Consider the following 22,207-nt stretch of genomic DNA (forward strand, 5'->3'; position numbering starts at 1 on the left):
GGGGCCTTGGCCTAAATATGTGCTATATTACAATTAAATGTTTTTTTAAGCACTGCAGCTTCTCACTGTATTGCAGAGTCGTGGCTTTGGTTGAGGTCAGGGAGAATGTAAACAGCTAACGAGGTCGGAGATGTAGGTTCACACCCACAGATGACAGCTCTGGAATCCCGGAGCACACCCAACAAACCCTTGCTTATAAAGGCTGGCCTTATATGAATGCTCTTGTCTCTACAGGAGCGTTGGCCCTTGAATGCGTGACTTGGCCCCTCTTGAACGTGAGGTTAGATCCATCACTGCCTGGCTGATCACAGGTGCGGGTTATCCTAACTGGTGGGTGGGGTACTAAATAGCCCCCTGGTAGACCCGGTGATTTCTTACGCAGTGTTCAGCACCTATTATGCTCTGGGTGTGCTAAAGAAGCGTTTAGTAGTAGCAGCAGCGCTTGTTGAGATGTGATACGGATAGGGTTTCAAGAATGTTTTTTTCTAACAGGGAAGGGGATGATTCTACTTGGCACCTTTATAAAAAGCAACTGAATGTGCGTGCCAAGCAGGTGTCTCGCAAAGGCGTTGTTTAATTCTAGGAGGGGGAAAGTGCGAACCACCTTCTTTCCTTGTGCCAGATGATTTTTGCGTTTGCACCGTGAGAGGAGCTTGCCAGAAGGAGATGGGTTCCAACTCTGGCCGACAGACTGCTGCTGGGAGGGACTGGGCTGGTTCCATTTTAATAGGTGAGCCAGGCTGACTGACAGTGCGGGTGAGGAAAGGCTGACTGACAGGAGCCTCACTGTGTGTGTCTGACGAAGCGGGGAGCTCTCGAGTGCGGGAAGCTTCTGCCGGAATAAACTGTGTTCCTTTTTTAGGGGTCGCCGCGCTCCTGGTTCGTTTGCTGCTGCTTCCTCTCTGGCGTTATTATCAGGCGTTAGTGATCCCTCTATGGCCGCTGTTTTGCAGCATGGCTGCATTCACATCCTAGGGGAGCAGCAGATCTCCGTGGGGGTCTCCTCTCGCGTCCCCCTCGCCTTCCTTTTCTGAAACGACCTTCCTCCTTTCCAGGGCGCAGGCGTGTTTGCAATCCAGCTCTCTCAAAGACTCGCCTCCTTTCCTCGTCGCCGGCCAGGCTGAGGCGCCCTCGCTGCTGCTTTATTGCCGTTCGCGTTTGCACAAACACATTCACACAGGCACTTACAAGCGGCCGCTTTGTGCATGAACCTGGGTGACTGGCTGGTGTGCGCGCACATAAGGGGAGGAGGAAGGGGGGGACCGAGCGCAATGCGCGGTGTGGGCCCGCCGGGGAGCGGCGAAGGGAAGGGAGGCCGGCTCGGCGCTCCGCCTCACTTCGGGATAGCAGCAGCAGCCGCCGCTGCCTCTCCGTGGGCCGCAGCCCGCGAGGAGATGAGCCGCCAGCGGGGCCTGGCCTCCTCCAAGCTGCCGCGGTCGTCTGTGCAGCCGCCGAGCTCCCGCCGCACGCAGGGCTGAAAGGCCAGGCCCGGTTCTCGCTCCCGCTAGCCGGCGAGGTCTCCTTTTCTGCTGCGTGTGGCGCGTGTGTGTGTGTGTGTGAGGGGGGGAGTGACAGTTTGGCTTCTGTGGCGAGGGGAAGGGCAGGGAGCGGCGTCTGAGGGGATGCGGCGAGGGCCGCCGTCGCCTCACAAGGGACCCAGTAGGGGCTGCGAGGGGAGGGACTGAGGGGGCGCGAGTGGGGCGGCGGGCATTAATCTCCTCCGCTTCGCTGCCGCCTCTCCCTCGCGTCCTTCCATTGAGCCTCCCGCCCACCGGCGCCGGCGCTGTCCTCGTCGCGTCCCTCTGCCGGGCAGGCGGGCGCGGCCATTGCGGTCCCGCCACCCGCGGGTGGGCGGCGGGGAGGATGATCACCAACACGCGGGGCTTCCTGTGGTCGGACCTGGAGACGCGGGCGCTGCTGGAGATCTGGGGGGAGGCGGACGTGCAGAGCGCCCTGGACGGCAACTTTCGCAACAGCCATGTGTACCGGGACGTGGCCTGCCGCCTGGCCGAGCTGGGCTTCGAGCGCACGCCGGAGCAGTGCCGCATCCGCATCAAGGGCCTCAAGCGCCAGTACTACCAGGCCCGGGAAGGACTCAAGAAGAACGGGCACGCCCGCAAGATCTGCAAGTACTACGACGAGATGGACCGGATCCTCAGCTGCAGGCAGGGAGGAGGGGGCGGCGGAGGCATCGGCGTCGACGGGCACAACGCGGCCGAGCGGCCTCTCACCCCCGGGGCGGTAGCAGATGGCTGCCACCGCCAGCCCTCCGCCTTCGCCGCGCCCCCTTCGGTCGGGCCCGGCGTCCCGCCGCGCAACAGCCGGGAGGCGGACCCGGAGGAGCCAGACGAAGAGGAGGAGGAGGAGGAGGAAGACGAGGAGGGCGGCGAGCTCGGGTCCCCCCGCCGGAACAACTTCCGTCACCACAACTCCGGGGAATGCTCCTCTTACGCCGAGCACGCCATCAAAGTGGAGTGTCCCCCCTTCGCCATCCCGCTGCCGCCCGCTGAGGGTGAGTTCATCTCCTTTTTTTCACCCGCTTCCCCCAAACACGCCCACCGACCTCTTGCTGTGCATCTTTGCATCTGCAGAGAATCGTGTGCAGCTTCAGCTTCAAAACACACACACACACACACATTTTAAACATCATTTTGTCTTGAGCTCCTGAAAGGGGCCGCCAGGGTGGTGTTGGTGGAATCTTGGCTGTACTGCAAAAGCATTATTCTCTCCTTCCCCACCACTCGTCTAGACAGAGGATGGGAATCTCTTCCTGTGCTTTTAATGACACACAATACAGAAGGAAAATCTCATCCTGTTATGAGAGGTTTAGGCAGAGTTCCCTATAATACAGCTAAACGTGTTTTGACTGTGTTCTTCATTCTGACATCCATTCAATTTATTAAAAACTTCAGTATGTGTATATAGATATAGTTATAGAGATATAGATATAGGCATATAGTTTATACTTGCTGGGGGTAAAGTGTAGATGACTGGGGAAGGCAATGGCAAACCACCCTGTCAAAAAGTCTGCCATGAAAACATCATGATGCGGCATCACCCCAGAGTTGGAAACAACTGGTGATTGGACAGGGGAACTACCTTTACTTTTTTAGACATATAAGCAGGGGGACTCTTGTTTTGAATAGGCCAGTTACATATTAATTGATAGCACATTTAACACCTGACTTTTATGTGGTTGTCCCAGTAGCACATTTCATACCAATCCAAAGTTCTGCAGACCATTTCCGATTCCAAAAACCTTTATTGGCATAACTCTGCAGACCTTAATCTCTCACTTATACTAGACCTACAGTTGGGGAAAATCTTTGCACACATGCATGTGAACCTCTCATGTCTACAGACACTGACAGTGGTGTGCACATTCATGAGATGTAGAAATGCTTGCTTCAGGGGGTGTAAATAAACTGCATTATATTTGCATGTGCAATGCATTGCAACCTTTCAGAAAACAGGAAGTGGCAGGATTATTGCTCTAGCAAGTCCTTACTCCACTGAACATTTGATGAATTTGCAGACAGCCTTATTTAGGATATTTATATCCACCTATTTCTCCAATGGGGATTCAGAGCAGCACACACTGTTGTTTTCTCATTCTCTTTATTCTCACAACAACCCCATGAGGTAGGCTAGGCTGGGAGTTACTGGTCTAAAGTCACCCAGCATGTTTCATGGAAGAGCAGGGATTCAAACCTGGGTCTTCTAGGTAGTCTGACGATCTGACCATTACATCAGACTGTCTTGCCTGTCTTTTCTCTTAAGGAGAATATGTTTCCTGTCTTACTTATCCTGGTTCAAGAGGAAATTCTTAGCTGCTCCATGCAGTTCAATGTTTTTTTTGTCTGCATTTTCAAACATGCAGCCTGACATATAGGGAGGGAATAGTAATCCCTTCAGGTAAAAACAAAACCATTCATCCCTTGATGTGTATAAAGCTGCAGGCCTTTTTCACAAGTACTCTTTAATTTCTCATATACAAACAGATAGCAGAGGCAGCATCTTAAACATGTAAATACAGGTGTAGGCATCTCATTTTTAGAAAAAATATTGGAGAGCAAAATGAGACTATACCCTTTGCACATGTTTCCTGATTTTCAGTTGACTTTTATTTCAAACTGAGTAGTACACACATGTGTATGCATTTTGTATACATCTAGATTAGAAAGGTGACATCTTCGGCCCATCAACTTGCAGTTTTAAAAAAGCTTATTTTTACACATAAATAACATCAAAGAGGAAATGTTTACAGTTAGATCCCTTTGTAATGCAGATCTGGAAGCAGAGAATTAGTGTGTTGAACTAGGTAATTGCTTGCAATACACAAATAAAGCGGAGCTGTTAAAATAGTTAAAACAGTTATTTTCTTTTTCCAAGAATGCTACCTGAAAAATCCTTATGAGTATTAAATTTTGTTTGAATCTTTGGATTCACCTTTTTCCAATTTTTACTACAACTGTCTACTATAATTATAAATATGTGGTTGTGTGGTTAGAATGTCATACTGTGATCTAGGAAACCCAGCTTTAAATCTCCACTCTGCCAAGGAAGTTTGCTGAGTGACCTTGGACCAGTCACACATACACTCAGCCTATCCTCACAACTTTCTGCCTTGGGGAGAAACGTAACCTACTTTCTACCTTAGGGAGAAAAGCAGGATGTGAAATGAAGTAGTAAATATATTAGTTGTGAAAACATCACAGTTTCAAGGTTCAAACTAACAAGTATATACATGTGATTAAATGTTTGTCAGTAGTGGTTAGTTAATAAAAAAAATGTGACTAGAGGGGAACACAGTTGACATTGGAAAAAGAAAGGTGGAATAGAAATGACATAAGTAAATTGTTGTAACATCTTTTTAAAAACATTCAAAAGTAGGAAAAAATAACCTTTCTTTTCTTCTAGGTTTTAAACAAATGAATGCTCACACCAATGCATCACCCCTATTGTCTCAGACTAAAAGATCAAAAAAACGCCACACAAACTTAACCGTGGACAAAATGATGGAAAGGTTTCTGCAACAAAGTGTGGAGACTGAAGACAAGTTCTACAGATATGAAGAGCAGCGGCTTAAAATTGAAGACAAGAGGAGAGAAGCTGAGCATGCTAGAGAGCTCCAGATGTTGCAGATGTTGGGACAGATGTTAGCAGGAATTTCTTCTATGGTATCTCAAAGGTCACAGTGTATATCAAGCAACCCTTCTCAGAGATCAAACCACCAGTCATACAGAGATAACTTTAACTATAATTCTATGACAGCAGCACTATCTCCACCCATAGGTATTTCATTCTGTTGCATAAATGATACCTGGACCTGGTAGCTAGTAATATTGTTCATGTTGGTAGTGAATTATTATTATTTTAAAAAATTGGTTGGTTAGTGTTGTGTTCTGAGGCATAGACATGGCATTTGTTGAAGGTTGTGCTGTTCTATAGACTTGCTTTTGGATAGATCGTGGCAGTAACACAGTATGCATATCTCTGTTGTTGTGGCAGTATATAGTATGCATTTCTGCTATAATGATTGTGGTGGCATAAAAGCAAATTCTGTTCACCTGCTAAATAATTCATATCGTATTTAGTGTTTTATCAGAGAGATGGAATTAGTAATTGAGTGTTCAGCTTGAACTACATTAGAAGTATAATATATGAATAATTTGTAATTCATATTAGTTTGGGAGGAAGTATTTAGTTCAAGAGCAATATATACACACAGACTCTTGCCCTCCCATTCTGGTAATTAGATGTCCTTCTTTTAAAATCGGTCAAAATTGTACATACTTTGCTCTTAGGTTGACTGTGATCTCTGACATGCTTCAGATTTGATCCTCACAAACCTTACTTGGGCAAGTTTATTGCTGTCTTGCATTAGGTGGGAAATAATCTGTTTTAGGCCCTTGGGGAATTCTTCAGTCCTGTCCCTCTCAATTTTTTTAGGCCTTCATTCATCTGCACCACTATGAAATCTTCCTTTCTGAAGGCTTGTGATTTACAGCCTCAAAAGGTACTTCATTTCCTGCTCTATTAAACAGCATTCTAATAATTTCACCCCCAATGACCCTGAGGCTGCCTTCAGTTAGTGGTATGTATTCTGCCAAACAAGTATAGTAAGAGATAACTTCTTATCCTCAAAGAACTCTTTCTACATCCATCTTTTCCAAGACTCCATTATATTGCCAAGATCTCTGAAATTTGTCCAAAGGGACACTCTAAATTTATGCTGGGTGATTATAAATTCCATAGGCCCAGCTCTCAGCCCTTGTGACCTGTATGTGGTGTTTACTCCTGTTCAGTTTTGCAGTTCAAAATTAATAATGGTAGGCAAGGATTTAGTGTTGTTGTTTGTGTTGTCCTCTTGAAATTCTGAGAGTCTTTGTAGCATAACTTGAAAACTGGAAGGGATCTTCAGGTAAAACCCCTTTCTGTTTCCATGGGGACTGTGCTAGTATTTGTCAAGGTTTGGGGCAACCAAAGCAAACCATTTTTGTTTCTAGATTGCATTCCCCTTGCTCCAGCAGCCCTTTGTTGTCCCTGAAGAGGGGAACTGATGCTGGGAGTCAAGGGAGTCTCATAGGCGAAATGGCACTGGGGAGAAATTTGGGGGAAATTTCTGCTACTTCCCTCTTGTGCCAGGAGACCCCATAACATCAGCTTTGGGGGTGGAGGAGTCACAAAAGGGCCTGTTGAGGCAAGGAGAAGACAGGGAAGTTTCTGCATTTACTTGTAGGATCCAACCTATAGGTATTTGATAGATGCCAGGTCAAGTTTAAATAGGTTTCATGCACTAGGTTGTTGATTCATTTGAGGTAGATGTTGGCCTTTGGTTCTGTTCTCACTATTGCTGAAAAACCTTTTCAGAAGAGGAGAAGAAAATCCACATCCCTTACCATTGTTTAACTTTCCTTTGTCTTTATGACAGAGTGATTAAGGTGTTAATGGGTCAATAATCTATATTAAGCAATCTTGTCTGTGTGCCCTTCATTCTGTGTTTGTGCCCTTAATTAAATTCTAGGTTCACTGGAGTTTGTTTTTAAGCCTTCAGTGTCTTGGCATTAGTCTGATTTCATAACCACTTTTACTGTGAATTATTAACCCTTGGTAGTAATTTATTTAGGTATCTGACACTACACTATAGTTATAAAGCTTGATATTTTTGGGGAATTTCTAAGGAAAGCAATGTTTGTTTGTTCTGGAAAATATATGTAGGGCTGAGCACAGTGATTATCTACTAAAAGAGAAAAGAGCAGTACTCATTGCTGCTTCTGGTGTGTGTGTATGTCTAGTCTCTTCACTTAAACTATAGGTATTTGCATCTGAAGCTTCTTGATCTTCCCCATCCCATTTGTTTACATTGTTTTTAAGGTGTGGAATAATATAGATATGATAATACAGATAATATAGATATCCAGCATAAAACTGAGTCTCCTAATCAGAGTTGTGTCCATTTTAGTTGATATTCTGTTTTGAAAATAATGAAGTTTTTAATTCCCATGATTATGGAAAAGAACTGAAATATACATTGTTAACATTAAGAGAACCTGAAGGAGTCCCAAAGAGATTTCACCATCAACTACGACTTCTTGTCCATTTTTCACTCTGTTTGCCCTTAGTATCACCAGGCCCAGATGGCATACGTTCAATACGTTAAAGAGTTCTGAAAGAACTGAAATGTGAACTAGTGGATCTCCTAACAAAAATATGTGTCATTAAAATATGCCTCCGTTCCTGAGGACTGGAAGGTAGCTAATGTAATATGAATCTTTTTTAAAAGTTCCAGAGGAGATCTAGGAAATTACAGGCTGGTCAGTCTAACAATGATATCAGTAAGTTGGTGGAATCCATTATTAAAGATAGATTTAATAAGCACATTGATGAACAAAAGCTATTGAGGAAGTATCAGCATGGATTCTTTAAGGGAAGATCTTATCTCACTAACCTATTAAACTTCTTTGAAGGGCTGAACAAACATGTAGGCAAGGGTGACCCAATAGATGCTGTTTACCTAAACTTCCAGAAAGCTTTCGATAAAATTCCTCACCAAAGGCTCCTAAGTATACTTAGTAGTCATGGGGTAAGAGGACAAGTCCTTCTGTGGGTTAAAAACTGCTTAATTAACAGGAAACAGGTAGTGAGTATAAATGGGCAGTTTTCACAGAAGAGGGTGGTAAGCAGTGGGGAACTGCGAGGCTCTGTACTGGGTCTGGTGCTTTTTAACTTATTCATTAATGATTTGGAGTTGGGAGTAAGCAGTGAAGTGGCTAGGTTTGCAGATGACACTTAGGTTGTTAATAGTGGTGAGAACCAGGGAAGACTGTCAGGCACTCTAGAGGGATCTGTCGAGCCTGGGCAAGTTGGCATCAATGTGGCAAGTGAGGCTCAATGTGGGCAAATGCAAAGTAATGCACATTGTTGATGAGGTCTGAACTGATGGGAGACTGACCAGGAGAGAGAGCTTGGAGTCATGGTAGATGACTCACTGAAAATGTTAACCCATTATGCGATGGCGATAAAAAGGCAAATGCTGTACTGAGGATTACTTGAAAGAAAATTGAAAACAAATCAGCCAGTATCATAATACCCCTGTATAAAGCAATGATGCAGCCTTATTTGGAATACTGTGTACAGTTCTGGTCACAGCATCTCAAAAAAAAATTATAACATTGGAAAAACTGCAGAAAAGGGCAACTAAAATGATGTAGGCGATGGAACGCTTTCCCTATGAAGATAGGCTAAAGAGGTTGGAGAAATAATGATAGAGAGGGTAGCATGATAGAGGTTTACAAAATTATGCATGGGATAGAGAAAGTAGAAAAAATACTTTTCTTCCTTTCTCACAATACAAGAACTTGTGGGCACACAATGAAATGAGCAGAAGGGTTAGAACAGATAAAAGGAAGTATTTCTGCACTCAAAGAGTCATTAACACATGGAATTCACTGCCACAGGAAATGGCAGCAGCTATAAGCAGCTTCAAGAGGAGGTTAAATAAACATACAGAACAGAGGTCCATCAGTGGCTATTAGCTGCAAGGTATAGATGGAACACTGTCTGGGGCAGTGCTTGGGAGGCAACAGTGGGAAGGCTTCTGGAGTCTGGCCCCACTGGTGGACCTCCTGATGGCATCTGGGTTTTGGTCACTTTGTGACACAGAGTGTTGGACTAGATGGACAATAGGTCTGATCCAATATGGCTTCTCTTATGGTCTTAACTAGCCTTCCTTTTTGGCTTTTAACAAAAATTAAGTGCAACTAGATTAAATCATGCTCTGAGGTTTCATAACTGTATTCTGGGTCTGTTTTAAAAAGGTTGTATATGTAATTTCAGTGGCAGAGAAATGACTTTATTGCAGGAAGGCTTCTATTTCGAATGATGAGCTAGAATTATTGACCTGTAAGGCTCTATCTCAGCATATATTAGTGTGTTACTTGTTCGATTGTATTGAGGATGAAGTAAAGGAGTTTTTTGTTGATAGTGCAATTATTAGGCTGTCTTGTTGAATATAGATGTTTAGAGATTTTTTCTCCCCTCTGGGAAATTAGTGTTACTTGTAAAATGTATTTGATAGTGACAAATAAGCAGTATTTGAATTTTTAAAAGTAGGTAGCTTGAACTTCAAGAGAAACACCAATGAAGGACAACATTCGTAGCTATTATATAGTATGAATTAATTAATCTTTTTTTCTGATTTGCAGTTTGAGGTTTAAGTGATTAAGGACCAGTCTATGCTTTTTGTCAACACACATTTCTCCTGTGCAATTCTCAGTTGTGGGATTTGGTTGCATCCTGGTGTAAAAGTTGCCTTGCATCAAATGAAGAGAGGGGTAATTACAGTTTGGAGTTCATTGCAAGATGGCTTTTAGACTAGGGATAGAGCACCACCATCCTCCCTCACTTGTTTCTCTTTCCTCTATACACTGCCCTTTCTACAGTACCAGCAGTAGGGTTAGAACAGATAAAAGGAAGTATTTCTGCACCCAAAGAGTCATTGACACATGGAATTCACTGCCACAGGAAATGGCAGCAGCTATAAGCAGCTTCAAGAGGAGGTTAAATAAACATACAGAACAGAGGTCCCCTGGGGGGCAGGGAACCAGTGGTGGACTGGCCACGGTGTCAGCTTGCCCGATGGCAAGTGGGCCCCTGATAAAGTGGGCTCCCTTGAACATTAGACAATATGTTAAAAATGTTAATTTTCTTTTAGTAGTTTGAAAATATAATAGAAGTTCCAATATTATTACTGTAATACAACTAAAATTTACATTGTATTTAGGGTTGCCAGCCTCCAGGTGGGGCCTGGGGATCTCCCACATTTACAACTGATCTCCAGCTGGCAGAGATCAGCTCCCCTGGAGAAAATGCAATCTGTATTTACATTTAATATCTACTGCAGACTGCCAGTAAAATGTACACTATATGTACATTGTAATTACTAACATATACACACAAACATATATACACATACACATTTATTTTGTAAAAGTTTTAATTGTACCTTTTCTCCACTTATGTATTTTCAAAAACTTTATTTTTTATAAATATTAAATGATAGCCTTATAGTTGTGGGTGGGCCCCATTTGTCTGCTGGCAAGCAGTATTTTTAGACCCAGTCCGCCACTGCAGGGAACAGAGAATCAGTGTGGCTATTCCAATACCACTGTTGATGTGGGGGGTGGAATCTAAGCAGATGCAAAATCCTAGTTCATGCTGCTACTTAACATGCTCCTGTTTGACTGTCCCCTGTATTACATGGACATTGTCAAATTGCAGAGAGTGGGAGCTTAAAGTACGGTGTCAGCCATTCAGCCTGAAAGGACAGTCATACAGACTCCTTACTCCTCGGCTGATATTTGTCAACTGCCATATCTGGCAAGGACGAGACTACCAACAGGCTTAGTATGATTTATATAACCTACGTGTTGTGTTCCCTACTGTGTAGGGATATTCCTGAGGAAACTGTGCTTTTTTTCTAGTATATTTCCAGTGTTTCCAGAAGTGTGTGGCCACTGTGGGAGAATGGAAGGTTGGGGTCTGGATATGCAGGTCCAGCACACTATTTGCAAAGCTACACAAATGCGTTCACTTGTTTGCTTGGTTGATGATTTGTATTGATTATGGCCTACCCAGACCTGCAAAGGTTGTTAGTAGCAAGTGAGATTGCTTGCAGTGCTTAAAATTAAGAATGCTCCTGTCATGCAGGATTTTAAAGGTATGCCTAAGAACTGTTAATACTTAAATTTCTTGGTAGTCAGAATTCATATTTAAAGTTAACGAGTCTTCATGTTGAATATAATCATTCACTTTTGTAATGTAACCATACTTGCTTGTTTCCTTTCCAGTTATAGAGAGATCATTTTCAGTGCACAAAGCGCATTCAATAAAGGAAATGGAGAATATATTTCAGTTGGTGAGAAATGTTATTCCTCCTTTAACTGCCAAAAAACATAAAGGCCAAGATGGACGAATAGGGATCGTTGGAGGATGCCAAGAGTAAGTTAAAGGGAATTATACATCACCCTCCTTGCAAATAAGTCCTCAAACCTTACTTTAGTTACTACTGATGGCACCATAAGATTTTAGAAGGGGAAAACATGTCTTCCATTTTTACAAATCTTTCCTTGCCTGGAAAACTGTTCCTGCTTTCTACAGGTGGTGACCAGCTGAGTGGCCATTGCCAAGCAAGATGTATGTTTCTGTTTAAAGGCCTGAGGCACATGTATTGCCAACATGTGATTTTATTCAGTACCTATGCAGGCATGATAGGTCATACTCAGTCATCTGCATTAATTTGAGATTCAACTTCCCAGAAGATTGATTATGAATAACTTCAGAGCTTTTTCAATTTTGAGACTAAATTGGTTGAATGTGTGAGTCAGAGGAGAAGATTAAGTGGCACTGTCTTTAGAATTCTAGTAGAATATTCTTCAACTTCAGTGGTAGGGTTTATTCAAGAGAGGGTTGCTCCTCCTGTTGCTTCAGAGAAAGGACCATGCAGACTACTTTTAACTTGTCCATTGGAGGACCCCTTCCCTTTCAGCCCTGCTTGCCTCAAAGCAGACTGATGGGACTTATACAGGGTTACAGTTCTGTGAATTCTTTTGCCTTGCTAATTTGTCTGAAACTTAGGAGGGAAGCTCCTGCTACATGCGTGTGGTGCTCTTCCTACAGAAAGGAACAGAAGGGACTTCCCAGACAGGGTAGTAACCCCAGCCAGTTAGTATCCTCCTTGTCAGACAGTTAAAAAGGAGGATGCTTGGAATCCTAACTCATTGCACAAGCACAGTTTGCACAAAACTGTTATCTTCCATCAAAGCATGAGGAAAGGAAAATAATGGAATTATACAAGGTCTTTCAAGGTTTATTTTATGTGATGATAGTTGTTTTTGCTTTGATATCTGAAACAAACTGGAGCTTTAGAGGTCTTGTTAGCAGAGCTCCAGAATCTTGAGAATGTAAGCTTGATTTTACTTTGAAAAGTGAAGTTCTGACCCTCAAAAATTACATTTAAAACATGTCAGTGTTTCATAATAAAAGTTGCCCTGATCCTCACTGCCCAACTCATTTCCCGGTTCTAATAAGTATCTGAATAGCAGAGGACATTGGAATTGAAATTTGGAGGTCTGCATCTCTTATCCTCCTTCCTGTCCAGTGTTTTAATTGTTGTTTTTTATGTTTGTGTATGTATTTTAGCTGCAGTTTTATGCTTTTTTGGGGTTTTCTTTTGGCTGGTTTAACTGGTTTTAAAATGTGACTTTCATTATATATGTTTAATTTTTTTAGCCACCTTGTTGGCTCTTGAAGGGGCAGAAAGGTGGGATAGCTATTTTGTGAAATATTCTGTACCCCCTTATATTGTGTTAACTAATACTGTCTGACACTCTGTGTGTGTGTGTAGAGATAGAGATTGTGATTGTTTTATTTTGTTATTGTTGTTTCACTAATCTAAAAGCTTGGCCAGACTGAAAGAGCATCTTTAGATCGAACAGCCTGATAACGGTGTCTCAGAGAGGTCACATTCAAGTTCTCTATCAGTAGATTAAATGCAGTCATACAGTCCTGTTTGTCATAAGATATTTGCAGTTAAGAAAGCTGTTTCATACAATCCAATGATTTCTTTCTTCTCATTAATAAATTCTTACCTTATAAACAAAATATCTATCAAAAGAAGCAGTTTCAAGAAATAACAGTATATCGCATGGCAGCTATCACAGCAACTGATAGTATTATCTTAGTCTTTTCTGCTAGATTTGACATAGTTGTGACAGGATCAGTTTTAAATCTAAACTTTAAAGTGGGTGTGTAATTAACAGGAGGAAAAGATAGATTGTCTTTTAATTAGTTATTTTCATTCTAGTTTATCTGCAAAGTAGATGCGCTTCTTAAGCTAAGCCTTTTCATTTGCAGGTACACAGGGGCACCCTATTTTGCTGCAATTTCAGCTCTCAAAGTGGTATGTGGTTTTCTGTCTTTGCATGAGGTATCTGTTCAAAGAGTTGGACCACTATACAGCCCTGAGTTAAGCCTAACTAAGCCCCCTGAAAATGGCATTAGGCATGACGTTATGAGCATAAGGCATACAACAGTTTAATATTAAGTATGTTTAAGACACATTGAAATGAATGAGACTTTGACTACTCTGATAGAAGCTGACTGTACCTTGTTTAGATGGCTTATTACCAGTTTGATAATAAATTGCAAATTGGTATAATATCCTGTGTAATATTCAGTCTTTGAAAATGATTATTTAGCTATGAAACTCATGAAAACTCGAAACAATCGTTGTTCGTCTTTATGGTGCCACTGGAGTTTGTTTGTTTTGCAACAGACTTAACATGATTGCATGTTAAATTGACTTTCTGGAGTACAGAAATTTTCATGAGCTAAATGTTAAAACTTAAAAAAATATATAAATGAGAAAATAATACTACTTGCTAATGATTTTTTGTATAATTTTAAATAATTTGCTCAGAGAATGTACGATGATGCTTCAGACATATTTATGTCCTTGAGGTTTCCACAAGGTGTTAACTTACAACAGCATTTACCCTTACAATAATGCATTTTTGTGTTCTTAGCACTGAAAACTCAGTGAGGAATCTACTATCCCAATTGATGTTTATTTATTTTTTAATTTATTTGTTGGATTTTTATTCCGCCCTTACTGCAAGCAAGCTCAGGGTGGGTAAGATCAAAGTTATAAAACATCAAAAACCAGTTATTACAATAAGTACTTTAATACAGTTGAAAGATAGCAACAAATATTTTACAACATGATCACCGTAACAGCTGGATAGATGGTTGGGTATAGATGCTGGGTATATTAGCATCATTCAAGATGAACTTCTGAAGTTACTGATGTAATCTTCTGCTGTTTTGAGAGGGCTGGTAAGAACACAGCCTAAGATTACACTTATATTCTATACCTATGAACATTTATTCTAGTGAAGTCATTTGACTTCTAAGAAAATATATTTGGGATTGGGTACCAGTATGGAAAGAAGACCTAAGAAACCATTTTGTTCTGTCAGGTGGCAGTATAAGGCCAGAAACTGCTTTTCTTATTTGCTTGTTCAGTTTTGAATGAATAATTAGTTCGTGATGGTTCAGTGCTAGTACTAATGGGACAACTGTTTGTTAACTCTCTTAGGGTGCAGACCTGTCCCACGTATTTTGTACCAAAGATGCAGCAACTGTAATAAAGTCTTACAGCCCAGAGCTAATTGTTCATCCAGTTCTGTAAGTAACTTTTTGTTTTACTTTGTCCTTTATACATTCTCCCATGAACATTTGTGTGTGACTTGAAAGCTCAAAGCTGAGGCCCCAGAACCAGTCCAAAAGGCAACCTGGAACTGAGCTGCAGCCCTTATGTGGCATTCTGGCACTCACATTCTCTTAGCTCAAGGTTATTACTCAGGGTCAAAATGCAGTCTCTCTCTAGACCCTGGCGGATAGGCACAGTGTACCTGGCATTTTTAGTATTTGCTGCGATGATCCTGTCATGCTTACCATAATTTCATTCTGCATTAGTCGTAGTAGCTGAAGTCTCTGTGTTGCTGCAGTTCATGCCAACTATAGAATTACCAAGATTATTTTTCTTCATGAGCTCACTTTTTTTTTCTCCCTCACTTTTACCCTCAACAATTTTGTGAGGTTATTGCAGCTGAGAGTGTCTGGTCCAAGGTGTAACCCAGCAAACTTTCATCGCAGAATAGGTATTTGAATGTAGGTCTTCCAGATTTTAGTCAAGCAATCTAACCACTGCACCATATTGACAACAGAACTTATTTATTATTTTTAGGTAAGTGGGAGGCAGTGGCAACTGCTGTGTTCTGAAATTAGTGGTGCTCAGGGCCTCAAATCAACTTATCTTTCAAATGGTATGTCCAGATTAGTTAAATAGACCCTTGCTATGGTTTAAAAGCCCTGACCTTGATAGCCTAGGCTAGCCAGATCTCATCAGATCTCAGAAGCTAAGCAGGGTTGCCCCTGGCTAGTAGTTGGATGGGTTGTTGTCACAGCCATCAGGGTTGTGATGTGGAGGTAGGCAATGGCAAACCACCTCTGAACACTTCTTCCCTAGGAAACCCTATGGGGTCACCATAAATCAGCTATGACTTGATGGCAAAAAAACCCAAAACACAATGGTTTTGCTAAAAAAAAAACACAGGTGAGATACAGAAAGGACCCTTCTATTAGTTGAAATTTTCCATGTATAAGTATGCCTGCATGCCATGTGTAATTGAGACCAATGTGTATGCAAACTTTTAGGCAGAGATTGGTCACTTTAACACCTTTAATATGGAAACAAGAATACAAGGAAGGGAAAACACTCCCAGGAAGTAAAATGGAAAATATGGTGCCTGTAAGGTATGAAATGGAACTTGACCCTCCCAAAAAGCATAAACATACAAGATGATTCCTTCTCTTCTTTTTTTCCTATCAATATTTTAGAAGAGAAAAGACAAACCTGCCTTGCCTTACCACACTGTTAACATTAGGGTAATTCTTGCACTTAGTCTTTGGAGTCTCCCTTCAGAAATTTTCTTCTCCGCTCTTTGATGAAACCTAATATTCCCCGTAGAGGAATGGACTGGCATTTACCCTCTTGGTTGTTAGGAGAGCACCTGAATGTGTTACAGTCCATATCATAGGTGCATGGGCATCCATGTTTACTTGGGATGGAAGCACACAAATTTGCTTCTTCATGTATGGACAGCACTAATCTATTTTGGTACCAGTATAAGAGAAAATGGTATCATTTGTTCCAGGTTGTTTGCAGTACAGATGTTATAGAGTGGGTGGTATTTACTGTGGCTCATTGGGAAAGTGAGGGTCCTTGCATATGAAAGACTCTGGAAATCTGCCACTTTGTGCTCCTTTTTATCTCCTCAGTGACAGCCCTGATGCTGTTCATGAAGTAGAAAAGTGGTTACCACGACTACACTCCGTTGTCATAGGGCCTGGATTAGGGAGGGACGACATACTACTTGAGAATGCCAAGGTAATGGTTTTGAATATACTGTCCTTTGTTTTTGTGAAGCTGAATTTCTGTTGTAAGTTCACCGCTGGTAACTATTGAGAGTTTTTAAAAATGAAAATCAAGGGAGTAATAGACTGGCAAAACTATCAGGAATGGTTGTTAAAATTGGCCTCTGTGTGAACCTTCTGTTAATGACAAGTGAATGCTAACTTCCTTAAAGGGGATAATTTAAGCCTTCTCTTCTGAGTTTTCCCAGATTTAGAGAAAGCACTTTTTTGAAGTCAGTGCAAAACCAAGGCTTTAATGTTATCTCTCACTTTAGCCATTATACTGACCAGAAAGAAGAGATCCCACCACTGGATGTAGTATGCTTTAAGAATACCTTTTCTAGTACAATATGAAACATATTTTTGTATTTAACTGAAATTTGTAGTCTGCTATGTGATCAGAGCTCTGTGTGGATAGTAGTAGATTTTAGAAGTGTGTGATAGGAAATTATTAATAAAGATGTCTTGTGCGCAACCCCTATTTGCATCTAACAAAATACTCTACATTTAAATTCTACAAATATTTAAACAATGGGAGATGGGTGGTTAGCATAGTTTATTGGCAGGGGCTTGACTTAAGGACAATGCATTACTAGAGCTTGGAGAGCACTTTTTCAGTGAAAATATAAACCAGCAGCTGGGGGAAATCTCAGCCATAGGGTTTGACTCCCCAAAGTATTTATATTCTTCCATACTGCACTGCGGCATATTCCAGACAGCTTTGCAAATGTTTTAATATATGTAGGGAGTTTGGTTGGGCAGGGTGATATCTTGGTCTTTGAACTTGATCTGCTAAAAAATGTATGTGCGTAGCTGCCTTAGTCTGGACAAGCTTATGATGAAAAAGCCTGGGGGTGTATCGTGCAAAAAAAAAAAAATCCTTGAGAATACAAAACAGATTAGATTTTGAACTATTAGTTTTTTTAGAAGCATCTGTGTTCATATTCCTTATTTTGAAACTCTTAAAACCTGTTCATGATTTTTAAAGGGTAAAATTGTTTGCACTTTTACAAGTGAACTTACAATAATTAAAATCTTTTTTTAAACAGGGTATTATAGAAAAATCCAAGGTCAAAGGAATCCCTATTGTAATTGATGCTGTAAGTATTCAGTTTTCATTAGCTTGTTTGCATAATTGTGTTCTTCGCACTAAATGCTTCTCTTTCTTGTGCAGGATGGTTTATGGCTTATTGTCCAACAGCCTTCTCTCATTCAGGGTTACCCTAGAGCTATTCTCACTCCAAATGCTATGGAGTTTAGCAGACTGTATGAAGCTGTGGTGAGTTCATATTTTTAGTTATATAGTTTATACAAAAGAGATTCAGAAAGAAACTAAAAGGTAAAGGTAGTCCCCTGTGCAAGCACCAGTTGTTTCCGACTCTGGGGTGATGTTGTATCACAGCGTTTTCATGGCAACATATGGGGTGGTTTGCCATTGTCCAGCCATCTACACTTTACCCCCAGCAAGCTGGGTACTCATTTTGAAAACCTTGGCAGAAGATTGCAGATTTATATCCCGCCCTTCTCTCTGAATCAGAGCCAGAGTGGCTTACAATCTCCTTTATCTTCTCCCCCCACAACAGACACCCTGGAAGGATGGAAGGCTGAGTCAACCTCAAGCCAGCCACCTGAACCCAGCTTCCACCAGGATTGAATTCAAGTTATGAGCAGAACTTGTACAGAACAGTGAGCAGTACTGCAGCTTACCACTCTGTGCCACAGAGCTCTTATAAAAAAAGAAACTAACCACACTTAATATTGTCCATATTCAAGTAAAACATAGTAGTGCACATAAGTTCTGCAAGAATGGCCCCATACATATCTAGAAACAATTCCATGAGAAATTTGAGAACATTTAAGCTAAAAAAATTCCTTTTATTACTGAATTACATCTTTCATTTCACTTTTTTTTTGTCTTAGCTTAGAGACCCTGTAGATAGTAATGATCATCATGGGTGTGTGCTAAGACTCAGCCAAGCTTTGGGAAACTTGACAATTGTTCAGAAAGGAGAGCGAGATCTTATTTCAGATGGAGAAAAAGGTAAGACATTGCCGTTTAAAGAAGAGACTCAGCAAATATATTACAAAAGTTTGAAGATATACATTATATATTGGCGATGGAGTAGCGTTATTAAAAATAGGAAAATAGATACTTTATGAATGCTGGTTAGAATTGGTTAGTTGATCAAAATGATTTTAAATGTCTACTAAAATAAATGACTGTTATTACTCAGCAGGATAAAATATTTTATGGTGAATTAGCACAGGAAGAAAGGTACTGCAGCTATTTTAAAATCAAGTGTGAATAAAAATCTTTTATGTTCTAATTTTGAGTCTTTAAGAACTTTCAGACTTGCAAACTATTGTCTATAAAATCTTGTCAGGATTGACCAATTAGTCTTTACTAGAGTAACCAGTTAATGTTTGCTAGTTATGTTACTATAGCAACTTCTCTTTTGAAAAATGTTGGGACAAACTTAGCTAGATACAGGAGAGATACAGTTGGTCCCTTAGAATGGGGAGAGGTAAGCATTAGGAAGGTATCTTGTACAAAAATAACGAATCATGCAAAGATAATATGTGGCAGCATCTTAAATCTGGGGAAATTAGTGAATTCTTGGTGTGCAAAATCACTGTGAGTTTTGACTGGTTACATAACCTGCCCATTGAAGAATCTGTTTAATGCCAGTTGGCTTATTCCTTAACCCTAGTAATCACACATAAAGCATAGGAAGTTTTCAAAAACTAGAGTAAAAGTTGTGCAAGACTAGAAAGAAAAACCCTTGAAGATTTAAGCTTTTATTAACAAGGAAAATGGCACACACCTTACTTTTGGGATAAAATGATGCACCATTTTAGGTGTCATTCTCACACAGCAGTATAATTTCCCCACCCCCCAGTGAGCTTGAAAGGGTATAACTCTGCCTAGGATTGATTTGCTGCCTGAACAGACAAGCCGTTAAGTTTTTCATAATCTTTCTCCAGGATAGTCATGTTATTTTGAGTTACTTTCATCCAGAATAAAGAAACAATCGGCTCTTAGAAGTATTGCTCCAATACAAAAACCAGGAATTTATTGTCCCAAGTTAACAACCTATTGACTTGAGAAGTAAACTTTTCACGAGGGAAACAAAATAAATAACTGATATCTTGTTGCTTTAGGTCTCATATGGCTGACATCCTTTTCCCAAATAAAGTGTTATTTTGTGTCAGCATTTCTTGAGCTTCTCTTCTCTTCCACAAGCTATTTTATTTTAAAAGCTCAAGTATATTCAACTGCTTTTGCCTCGTAGTGCTTGTATGTAGCCATGAAGGAAGCAGCAGAAGGTGTGGTGGACAAGGGGATCTCCTCTCAGGGTCTCTTGGAGTCCTAACACACTGGGCCTTCCTTGCTGGGCCAGAAAAAACAAATGGGTAAGGTGCTCCTCTGTTCTCTCGTACATATGGCAGTGCCATTAAAGAAACAGGCTACTGAAAACACTTTGTTATTGGGGGAGAGACAAAGAAAATTAATAACTGAAAGCTCCAAAAATGCCATGTAACATTCCAGTCAGTTATCCACAGAAGACAGAAATTAAGTAATGTTAAATGAGAGTTTATTGTATATCTGAATGGCTGCATCATTTAGGGGTTTTTAAAATCCTAGAAAATGGTGTGGGTGTTTTGTGCACGCACATGTTTTGAGATTCTTGTGTTTGTTTTCTAGTCAAAATCCGTTTCTAGTGGCTGCATTTGGAGCATGTTCGCTTACCAGGCAGTGCAACAACCAAGCCTTCCAGAAATTTGGACGGTCCATGACAGCCTCTGACATGGTTTTAGAAATTGGAGCAGCTTTTAATAAACTCTTTGAAACCTAAAACCAAAGCAACAGAGGAGGAAGAACACACAGCGTTGGCAGTCAAGGAAACTATTCTTGGACATCCGTGCAGAATGAACCCTTTTTCAAGTGCTGTTAGCAATATACTAAGTAGTTTTTTTAATTTTTAAAGATAGGAAAAATTGTAGATATTTTTTAAAGAGTTTGGAATACAGGTGGGTTTTTTTTTCAGCTGAATAAGCTGTAGTTGCAGAAGTTATAATATAATAAAACAAAACTGAAAGTATTTCCTTTGTTCTATTTCACAATTATTGAGCAATAATTAACTGTCTGCTAGCAGCAAAAAAGGCACCTTAGAATGATAAAAGGGTATAATCCAGCCAATAGTAAGAAAAATAAGCATTTTATAGTGCAGTCCTATACAAAGTTTTACTGCCTTCTAAATGCATTCCTTCAAGGGATTTAGGAAGTTACAGTTCTGTTTAAGATTGCATATCACTCATTGAAACAAATAGGATTTAAAAGACCTTAACTGTGGCTGGAATATGTCATCATATTTGTCCATCAATTCAGCTTAGTTTGCGCCGATGCCATCTCTATTTTGTTCTTAGAACTCCTACTAGGTTTTAGTTCTGCAAAAATATTGTGCTTGCTTTCAGAAATTTGCTGCTGAGCAGGGAATGCATGCCAGTTGCTGTCATCAAATCTTTGGTACAAAAGCACCAATTTTAATTCCCTGTTTTGGGGATGCAAAGAGAGGAGAAAAGGGATGGGCACCACCAATTTTTTTTGTCTTTAACAATACAGGAAGCTGCAGAACTTGGCATGCAAGATAGTATTTATTTAGCTGAAGAATGTAAAGTGTCATCTACTGTTCAGGGCTAATTTAGAACATGGAACCAAATCATTTGCAGACCATACAAATTAAGCACACATTGATCAAAGATTGCTGTTGGTTTTTTAAAAAATAAAGGCTTAGGAAACAATCTACCATGAACAAACATCTATGCACATTTGATAAGGACTGTGCACAGAATAGGTTGTTGATGAACTGTGCCCTTCATGCTTTTATACTAGCATAAAGTGTTCTCCAGTTGTTGGCGTTCAGTGATACACACACAATTTTTTTTTAAATCACCAGCATAGACTACTGGAGAGTGAAAGGCAAAAGGGCTGCCTTAAGTCATGTAACATTACTAAACAGTTCCCTCTCAGAGAATAGGGTTGAGAGTAGGTTGTTCAAAGATTTGCTGTATCAACTTTTCCTTAACATAATGGCTTTGAATATATTTGTATACAAAGACAGCACAAGCATCCAAGAGGAAATACAATAGCAACTCTAGGTGTATTTTTACTAGTTTTAGCTGCTAAGGGTTTAGGTATAAACTTAATTTTGTAGGATCTATGCACTATTTCCACAGAAGAAATTCCACCTGGTAGAATACTTTTTTTTTTCCTTGAATGACTTGCAACCCAATCCTATGCATGTTTACTCAGAAGTAAGTAAGCACCACTGAATTCAAAGTAAGCGTGCACAGGATTACGAACTCTTTTCCACAATCTAGCTCTAAACCAGCATTCCCAGCTGTATAGAGACAGTTTGCTACAGCTGAGAGTGGTTGGGCTCTGCACTCTGCTTACAATGACGACTGCTTTGCATCAATTTCTTTGTGCTTGCAACTAATATTTTGGAGGCACTGTGACTACTACCTCAGACCACAATTGTTTTTTATAGAAAGCATTTCCCACTGTTTACTTCCATCAAAGTTCAGAGCACCAATTCAAACATTCCCTCAAAATGGCAGGGTACCTACTAGTAAACGATGCAGGAGGGGATCTGTTCTCACAATA

The 22,207-nt window shown here is 40.8% G+C and overlaps 1 protein-coding gene across 4 annotated transcripts in view; it reads left to right on the forward strand.

Moving 5' to 3' along the window:
- NAXD (NAD(P)HX dehydratase) overlaps window positions 1-20,642 on the forward strand; it is a 113,610-nt gene extending 92,968 nt beyond the window's left edge. For 2 of the 4 annotated variants that reach the window (XM_060233695.1, XM_060233694.1), the window contains exons 2-10: window positions 11,352-11,502; window positions 13,417-13,462; window positions 14,660-14,748; window positions 16,405-16,513; window positions 17,589-17,639; window positions 17,714-17,818; window positions 18,460-18,580; window positions 19,833-19,953; window positions 20,246-20,642. In XM_060233695.1, coding sequence (XP_060089678.1) covers window positions 11,352-11,502; window positions 13,417-13,462; window positions 14,660-14,748; window positions 16,405-16,513; window positions 17,589-17,639; window positions 17,714-17,818; window positions 18,460-18,580; window positions 19,833-19,953; window positions 20,246-20,396 — 944 coding nt within the window. In that variant the 3' untranslated portion in view covers window positions 20,397-20,642. Of the gene's footprint in view, window positions 1-1,824; window positions 2,513-4,920; window positions 5,296-11,351; window positions 11,503-13,416; window positions 13,463-14,659; window positions 14,749-16,343; window positions 16,514-17,588; window positions 17,640-17,713; window positions 17,819-18,459; window positions 18,581-19,832; window positions 19,954-20,245 lie in introns of those variants that run through there. The other 2 variants (XM_060233693.1, XM_060233698.1) reach the window with 2 other exon arrangements.
- Window positions 20,643-22,207: the final 1,565 nt, after the last annotated feature.

Source organism: Heteronotia binoei, chromosome 3, assembly GCF_032191835.1.
Source record: "Heteronotia binoei isolate CCM8104 ecotype False Entrance Well chromosome 3, APGP_CSIRO_Hbin_v1, whole genome shotgun sequence".
Lineage (NCBI taxonomy): Eukaryota > Metazoa > Chordata > Lepidosauria > Squamata > Gekkonidae > Heteronotia > Heteronotia binoei.